Here is a 9,626-nt window from a genome sequence, read left to right on the forward strand (position 1 = left end):
TTCCACAGTCAAACATCTTCTGGGTTTTTGCTTTTTTCTGTCCAAGCTTGGTCAAAAAAGAAAGTTGGGACAGCAGATGGGAGAAGCCACCTCTGGTAATACACAATCAGTCATAAATTACCCTTTATCTGAAGTGGAGTATCAAACAATTGTCCTCCGAAGGTGTCGACATACAATAGCGAGTAATCAGATGTAGCGAATGCCATCTTGTGGAAATGTGTTCAAGCAAAAGCCTTCCACACAACCATCGGCCATAATATCGACAAATATATAACAACTGAGGTTCTACCAAACTGTACCACAAGAATTTAGAAACCAATATATAGTATTTCATGGGCATTTACAGGTGGAAGGGTTCTTAAGGGCTCTTCAGTTGCATGAAGCTTCAGTACAGAAAATCGTGAAAACCCTAAATATTTCAACCTTCGAGCACACATCTAACAGAGGAAATATGCCTTTCAGTGTTTTTTTCCACGGCGAAAAGAACCAGACTGACTTGTGTTTTTGTGACGTGAGCACTTTAAGGCAGGGAGAAAATATTCACATTTTGCACCTACGGATTGTAACCAGACTGTAAATAGAGCTTTAAAATGCAAAAAGAAGACAATAGTCTACAATTGATTGAAAACTGCATTTGTATTCAAACAGTCTCTATATGTTTAAGATGAAAGTCTTACAAAGTCCAAATCTACCCTGAAATATTTTGTGTCATTTTCTGTCAGACATTCAAACCATTGTGACCTCCTGCTGGCATCATATCTTTGAACGTAGCGATATCATTGAACTGCACAAGTAAATGAAAGACGCATTCTCCTCTGTGCCATATGAAAGTACATCACAAGATTATTTAAAAAAAACTCACTGTAGATAACAATAAAAAGGATCCTTGTCTCGGAATAGAGTAAGGTGTGGTGTGAAAGAAATAAAAAGAATTTGAATTTGAAATTCCTTGTAAATGTACATTATGTTATGGCGGTTATGGCAAGTTCAGTGCAATTACAGCTCTTTCTTATTCTGTTGGTTCAGGCTTTTAAAGTCTAGTGTCCAGTATGGGCCGGGTCCCTAAGGATGTGCGTTGCCTTTTTTAGACAGCAATAATTGTAGAGATCCACAGAGGAAGGAAGGGAGCAGCCAGTAATCCTCTGGGCCGTGGTGTCAACCCTTTGGAGTGCTTTCCTGTCTGCCGCTGTGCAGCTGGAAAGCCACACACAGATGCAGTATGTTAGAATGCTCTCAGTGGAGTATCGGTAAGAGCAAGCAATTTCTGTGCAAGATTGTTGTCTCTGATAATCCTCAGGAAATACAGTCCCTGCTGTGCCTTTTTGATGATGGATGCAGGAAGACAGTGATTTTAAATTTCTTAAAAGATCTCAAGCTGGCACTCATCAGCCAGCCACTATTTGATGCCACTGTGCAACCTGGGGCTCCATCTTTAAGCCCTTCTTTCACAGATGTCACTTTCAAAGACGGAGAGCCTTTTTCCATTAGGGGGTCATTGTGTGAATGTCAGATAGAAAATTACATAAATTACATAAAAGCCAGACTTTAGCACAGATTTGGACTTTTTAGTCTTTACCTTTTCATCAGCTGATGAAACAGCCTACTTGAGTTTAAACGCAGTTTTCAATAAATGGTAGGGCTGTCATGAGACACTCACTTTAAAAACATACTCACTCACTATTAAAACATACACCTCTACAGTCTACTCATTTAATTTCTACTATGTTACACTCTTCTGGACTCTGTGTGTTTACGAGCCCCGCCTCCACCCACCAGGACAAAGAGACTGTACTGTATGACTGACAAAAGGTCTCATTCCGTTCATGCTGTTGTTCTATGGAACAAACACACCAAGGTGCTGGAGGCCAAATACAAGGAAAACATACACGCATGCACATGGCAATATACTGAAACCAGCAAAATGGTCAAGTTCATTTTCATTTGTTGTGTTAAATTAGTATAATCTGGTGTCTAGGCCTGGTGTCCTCTGAACGATAAATTACATTTTAATCTTGCAAATCGTGACACGAGATCTTGTAACAACTGTAATAAATTGTACACTCTATTTCCCAAATCTTGCTGCTGTTCTCTCTTGCACTTTGATGCCCTCCCGACAATTTTATTAGAATCCATAATCCAAAAAACCTGGGTTTGTTCAGTTGTACAGTGGAACCTCAGTTTTCATACGCCCAGGTTTTCATAGGATTCAGTTTTCGACAAAATGTTTTGTGAAAAATACTGTATGTCTTGTACAAAATTCCTATAAATTGATGGTGATGCCAGCCTAGGACTGCTAAATTATTGCTTGATATAACTTTCATTTCAAATGTTCAAACCTTGGTGCGTGCCAGGCTGGGCTGCACAGATGACCACTGCTACTGTCACCTAGATGATACTTATGATCATTTGGACCAGCAGGTCATTCAGCATGTTCAGGGCATTTCATGAAAATCTGTTGGACCTTTCTTGATATAGGAACGTACACAATAGTTCAGTATAAACCTGGAAGGAGGAACAAACATATGAGCTAAGCTGTCAGGCAGGAACAGGTTAAAATGAAAAGGACACAGAAACACACCGACATCGTGTAGACACAGGAGGGGCAGAAAAAGCTAATCAAATGCACAGAAGAGAGCAAATGACAGGTCTCAAGGTGAGAAGATTAAAATAAGAAACAAAACAACAAGAGTACACAGGCAGGGCATGCCTTGACAGGGGCATAAATATTTGCCAAATCAATGAGTGGAAAGCTTTCATCTAGAACAAAATGCAATATAAATGTACATCCTTGATAACCACAACAAATTAGAGCCTGATTTGATGAAGAATCAGGAATAACCTTCGATACCTGACCTGACATTGGACAGAATAGACTACACTAACAGCAGAGACAGATTATCTAAGGTTAAGGTTAAGTTTGCTGTAATGCCTGTTATTTATCCCAGCATATTCACTCGCTCTTGTCATTTTTTACTCTTCTGCCTGCCAACAGGTCCCAACTGTTTTGCAGACACAACTGTGATACCTGCCGGACGAGAGGTGAAGATCGACGAGTGTACAATCTGCTACTGCACATACGAAGAGGGCACCTGGCAGATCGAGCGTCAGGCCACCTGCAGTAAGAACGAGTGCCAGCGCGGTTAGAGACTGGCACGGTGAGAGGAACGTTGGTATGCGACACCAGCGCCAATCCATGTAAACACTTGGCCTTTCACCCAGACTTCCGGACATCAGGGTCAGCCTGCAGCCTGTGACCAGCTCAGCATTTGGATTCTGTACTAAGCAAAGGCTTTTATGAAGATTTATAATCCGTACACAGAATATCTATTTATCTATGTATTGAATTGTTTATCAATATATACAAATTCTGTATAGGCAGGCGTCATTATGCTGAATTAGCTGTAATATTTTTATAGGCTTGGTATTTTAATAAACAGCGTCATGGACTGCAGAGAAACACATAGAATGTATAGAAAACACCGGCTGTCTATGGGGGCAGAGATTTTATGTCTCCATAAGTCTGACAAATCCTCACACCGATTCCTTAATGACCGCAGTGCAGAGAAGACCCGTGTAGTCAGTCAACTGTGGAGCTTTGCTGTTCCAAGACGATCGAGTACGGATCTAAAAGTGATGTTAAAGCTGGCCTGACTGTTTATGACTTGTGCTGCGTTCTTTTGTCTGTTTCAAATGTGCTTTGATTTGAAAAGTGCTTTTTTTGTATCTTGGTGCTGTGTGATCCTGTTTCAAATAAACGCCAGTCTGTGGCTCTGCGGGTGCCTGTGTCATACTTCCGATAGGTCTGCATGCAACCCGGTGCTTGTTTTGTTTACCAACTCCCAAATGAATCAAATGTTTGTTGTGTATGCAGTCGTAGTGCAGATATACGATGTGAATCAAGAAGGTGAGCCTCTAATGTGTGAAACATGAACAAAATTAAACACTCTTGTAAAGTAAGCAGGCTTTATTTCAGATGGAAAGCTATATTTTTGGGAATATTGAATGTTGTATAAAACATGTACAATAGTTTGTTTCTTTCGGATTTTTCCTGATTGCGAAATCGCCACAGCGGATCTTTTGATCCGCATACAGATTTTGGCTTGAGCACTTTATAATCTGGATTCCCTTCTACTAGTGGAGATTTGAACCTGGGGCGTTCCGAAGGCCAGAACGTTAACCACTACACACAATAGCAGCTCAGTAAGTGCAATACTGTACTTTTTTCAATTTTATTAATATGTGGTCATTAATGTATTGATAAAACAACTTATCTAAAAAATATATATTATATATCTATAAGACCTGTGTACATTACTCTAATTATTCTCTGTCATGCCTGAGAGCCTGAGAGAAATGTTTCCGCACCCGACCCTGGCTGTCAAGGTTAACACGCTAATGACTCGTTGAGGGAAGTTTCCTTTAACAGCAGCAATTTTTTTTGGTCAAGTTAGCTTCAAAGCAACAAGACCAAATTTATTTGTATCTACTGTCTGTGTTTGAGTTATCACTGATTAGTACAGGCATGTACTGATACAGATATATTGTATCATATTCAGTGGTACCTTGCATCAAACAAGAAAGGTTCATCATTCATTCAGAAAGGGAAAGAATCATCACCAGTTGGTGATCAGTTGACAGCTCAGCCCCTCTCTTCACCCGTAAGTCCAGAACATGCGGACGCAGGTCTGATAATATAACTATTAACTACAAAGGTTTGCTAGTGTTCTGGTGCACGTATGGACATCCTCATGGTGTTTATTAAAATGGATGCATGGATGAATGGATAGATGGGATCAGACCGAGGAGGCCGTCCCTCTTGATCACACCCCTCCAGGTCACACTGGTATTGTCCACATGGGCGGTGAAGTATCCCGGTAGAACTACGGAATCAGCAGCAAGGATGCTCTCCAGCACCCTCCCATTAGACTCCAAGACGGCTGGGTACTCTGAGCTGCTATTTGCTGCGTAGGAAGGCTTAGGGAGATGACCCTCTTGTTCACTGGGGAACACTGATCACAGAGGAGTTTGGTTCCAGAACCCAAACTGTGCGTCAAGGTGAGTCCGCCTATGTGTAGTTGGAATGTTTAGCACAAGCTTGAGCTCCTTCCCCACCAAAGAAGTTATGTGAGGTTATCAAACATTTTTTCCTCTTTTGACTTGTTCAAAAATGTTCACCTGTAGGAGGACCAAAACTGCCAAAATAATAAATAAATAAAAGTGGAAATAAAAACAAAAATGGAAAAAAAAGAAAAAATTAAATACGAAAAAATAAATATAATTGGAAATAAAAACAAAAATAAAAATTTTTATAATTTTTGAATCTTGTTTTTTATATTTGTATTTATTTTTGCTTTTATTTATTTATTTATTTATTTATATATTTTTTTATTTTTGTTTTTATTTCCATTTGTATTTATTTTTTTGTATTTAATTTTTTGATTTTTTTTTCATTTTTGTTTTTATTTTCACTTTTATTTATTTATTTATTTATTATTTTGGCAGTTTTGGTCCTCAGAAATGCAGAAGGAAAAACTATTCAAATGAGGGGGCGGTCCTAAGTGTGTCTTGGGTTGAACTGTTCGCCTATTGGTTGATCGACATGTGAGTGCGAAAATTGACTAGGTATGCCTGCAAACAGCCACAGCAAGAGGAAGTCACCACACCACTCTCGTCCGATTCGTCCGAAGTTGAAGCTTGTGAAAGCAGAAAGTAAAGAAAGAGTCAACACACCTGAACTGGAATTAAGTAAAAGCGTAACACATCAGCTGTTTCATACTTACCACGTTCCAAATCATCCAAACGATTGGCAGCGTCCCCGAGAAGCTCGGACACCGACTTCCTGGTGGACCCCGCCATTATTGTCCCGGTAAATGTATACTTTTCTCCCTGTATACTTCCTCTTGCTGTGGCCGTTTGCAGGCATACCTAGTACATAAATAAATAAATAAATAAATAAAAGCAAAAATAAATACAAAAATAAAAAACAAGATTCAAAAATTAAAAAAAATATATTTTTGTTTTTATTTCCATTTATATTTATTTTTTTGTATTTAATTTTTTGATGTTTTTTTCATTTTTGTTTTTATTTATTTATTTATTATTTTGGCAGTTTTGGTCCTCCATAATGTTGGGAGGGCCAAATGAAAAGCTTTGGTTGGCTTTGATGTGGCCGTCAGGCAGCCTATTGTGATCCACTGGTATACAGTTGCTGTATAAATTGTACACAATTGGAACGTCAGTGAAAATAAAATAAAGACAAGTACACACTAAGTATAATAAAATCGTCACTGGTGTTTTAGGAACAAAAAACGACTTTTACTCCGCAGTATCGATTTCACTCGGTGGGATAGAAATATAGTATAAGAGCATGTTTAGATTTTGTAGCCACCAACTGGCTTCCAAGGCTTCAAAATGAAATCTGACACATTCAACCTGCAGTTTTATTTGCTACCTCCAGTTAATATTGGGAAGTAATGAGTGCATGTGTCCGGCCAGCCTCAGCCAGCAGATCAAAACGATGGCTCATAATAAGTCCAGGTAATGAGCACTGAAGGGCTGGCTGAATCAATGAATGCAAATGCTGTGTTTCTGTGTTTACCTGCCATCTTTTACAGGAGCAGCACAGTGCTCTTACACTTTGCAATGCCTTAGTCATACAGCACAACGCTGTGATCCAGGGGGTTGCCAGACAACGGTGTTGCATCTCCAACAGCGAGACGTGCCTGGGAGCCAGCCAGCGGGATTGAGGCAAATCAGCCTAAATGCATGTACATGCAAGCAGACAGGCTTTTCTGTGCTCGGCTCAATTGAGGGCTTTTGTCAATCCTAATATGCCAGATTCTATGACTGTCCTCTCAAGCCAAACGCATTCATTCAAGAAATGATAGAACTGTGCTCATACATACAAGTGTGAAATGTTAGTCAGATGCTTTTTCTTCTTGTGCCTACATTTCTTACCTAAAGTAAAATAGATTTACTGTAGTGTACAAATGAATTGGTTCAATACAAGCCCAGTTCCCTTCATGGGGAACAGTGCCGATTTACCATGTATGAACTCAAAGAGTGGTAACATAGGTCGTGTTTAAAAAAATCTGTGTAGATCCACCAATTGTGGTGGAAAAGGCTATTGGCAACTCCAGACATTAGTAAACTTGTAAATTGCATGCATGCAGGGAAGATGTTCCCTATATGCACACTCTATAATGCTACACCGTTTACATACACAAAATAAACACAGGACACTGATAAATTGTTACTTACATCTTACGCTTCTGACTCTTCAACATGACCAAGTAAGGTTGGACAGGCATAGGACTTCAGCAACAGTTTGCCAGATAGTCCAGTCCCATGCTCACAAAATATTTTCCTCTTCACCTGGAATCTGCAACTCCAACCACTTCTGCCACTTATGCCTTCCTTCGGGAAGTTGGCTTTCCTTCAAACATGAACCAACCTGGAAGCCATCGCTCCGTGCCGACTCATTGTGACTTACAGTGAGCCAAGCTTCCTTATATGGGCATGCCCAGGTACAAGCCATGTGGTGGGTCTTGTCCAACAGAAAAGTGTCATTTAAGCAGCTCAAAAAAAGAAGAAAAAGCATCAGCTGTGGACTTGAAAAACGGGCAAAAAACAAAGTGTCAAAAAGTGGGTCTTTAGGTAACGAATGTGTGGTGGGTTTCGTCCACCTCCTGGAGCCGCAGCTTCCTTATACAGGTATGAGATGTTAGAAAAAACTCTCTGAAACCAAACATTCAGAGCCATCCCAAGTTGATAAGTGGAAAAACTATAATAGGTCCCCATTTACAATGTAGTTTAAACTCCAGCATATTTAACTGTGGTCCCAGTGTATGACCATAAAACAAATAAAACAACGTATGGTCCGAGTCGTCAAATATTTTAAATGGGCTGCATCTAAACTGGTCTCCCTCCAGACAGGCCATTAATTGGCCGCATCTGTCATAGACCCTCATAAAAGATTAGCCCCTGGTCTTCTCAACACTGAAACTCCATAATTGGCCAGTACACACTGCTCTGCTTTCACAACTTGTGATCATATTACTGGTGCTGATGACATTCATTATACATTTATTGCAATCGGCCAACACTGCCAATTAAAGTTGCTTCACACTGCTCAGGAATAAATGTCCTCCAGTTATTTGCCTTCAATAAAGACAATGAAATATATTGTAACCTTGATTTAAAAAGTATAGCTCAGAGGTAAAGTAACTGTATTACCATCATGTAGAGATCATCACGGTGGAAAAGTCCAGAGTGCTGCCAGTGCAGACGATTATTTTTTTCTTCCAAATGAACGTTAAAATACAGGGAAAATATGGGAAACTATAAAAACCAGAAAAATACCAGGAAATACGATAGTTACCCAGGAAAAATATGGGGGTTGATAATTATGCTAGAATTTTTTATATTACACATTGCCATATGTTGCTATCTAGCTTTTTTTTTTGCTGGATTTTTTTGTCTATTTTATCTTTGCAGCAATGTGTCACAGCCTATGGGAGGCCAGCGACGGTCCATAAATGACATCTGAGAGGCAAATCTGATCAAATTTGAAATAAATGAGCCCCACCTCTAATGTGTGTCTGTGACGGGGCCAGCACTCCATATTCTGAAGGCCCTGTGTAGATGACACTGATATGGCAACCCATGAAGCTGAAATCTGATTGGACTAGAAAATCCAGATACACATGAAATGAAGATAATAGACTGTTGGGAATATATTAATACAACTTCACTGAACACTATGTTAGGTTAATTGGTGACTCCAAATTGTCCATAGGTATGAATGTGAGTGTGAATGGTTGTTTGTCTATATGTGCCCTGTGATTGGCTGGCGACCAGTCCAGGGTGAAGACAGCTGGGATAGGCTCCATCACGCCCGCAACCCTCGTGAGGATTATGAATGTTTATGTTGGATGTTTGTGAAACAGTGATTTGAACTGAAGCTGCTGAGTGAGCCTCGAGGGCAAAAAATTTACACTCCCACTGAATTTGCATCATTGTTTATCTTTTAAAATGTACTCATGCATGCATATAAAAACGTATAAAAATGCATATAAAACTGCAGAATACTGCTCCTTTGCTGCTCCAGTCATTTATCTTCATGGATTTGGTAATCATTAGAAGTGAATGATTATGTAAGAATTTTTTTTTCGTCTTAGAACTTAAATCTTCAGAGAGGAAGACCGCAACACCAAGGGTTGTAGGTTCTACATTTTTAATGGCAGATGTGCCGCATTCATTTCAATTGGAGAGGGGGAAATGAGTTTTTAACAAGGATCAATTAAAATAAACAAAACCTCCTCATCTGTCAGGACATTTAAGCTTGCTACTCAGGATTGGATTTTTAGGAACGCCGTTCGTTTGTGGATTTTCACACAACCAAATATTTCTGCTATAAGATCAGCTTTTCTCACGCTAACTTTTTTCATTAAAATTGCACTGGTAATATGATGACTTTTAAAACTCTCCACACGGCTGCTAAATGTGGTTAAAACACTTTGAGGATTCTATTTGCACTTCCTGGATTTATTTTTAAGCCTGTCTCCTTGAATCCACTCAATCCAACTTTGAAACCCCCTGATGGTTTCACATGCTCCCACCATGGA

At 39.5% G+C, this 9,626-nt stretch overlaps 1 protein-coding gene across 1 annotated transcript in view; it reads left to right on the plus strand.

Annotated features, from left to right (window-relative positions):
- vwc2 (von Willebrand factor C domain containing 2) overlaps positions 1 to 3,777 on the plus strand; it is a 60,613-nt gene extending 56,836 nt beyond the window's left edge. The window contains exon 4 of the mRNA XM_058058013.2: positions 2,993 to 3,777. Within this exon, the coding sequence (XP_057913996.2) occupies positions 2,993 to 3,144 (152 nt within the window). The 3' untranslated portion in view covers positions 3,145 to 3,777. The remainder of the gene's footprint in view (positions 1 to 2,992) is intronic.
- Positions 3,778 to 9,626: the final 5,849 nt, after the last annotated feature.

This window comes from Doryrhamphus excisus, linkage group LG20, assembly GCF_037039965.1.
Source record: "Doryrhamphus excisus strain RoL-2023G ecotype Guam linkage group LG20, RoL_Dexc_Guam_v1.1, whole genome shotgun sequence".
Classification (NCBI taxonomy): domain Eukaryota; kingdom Metazoa; phylum Chordata; class Actinopteri; order Syngnathiformes; family Syngnathidae; genus Doryrhamphus; species Doryrhamphus excisus.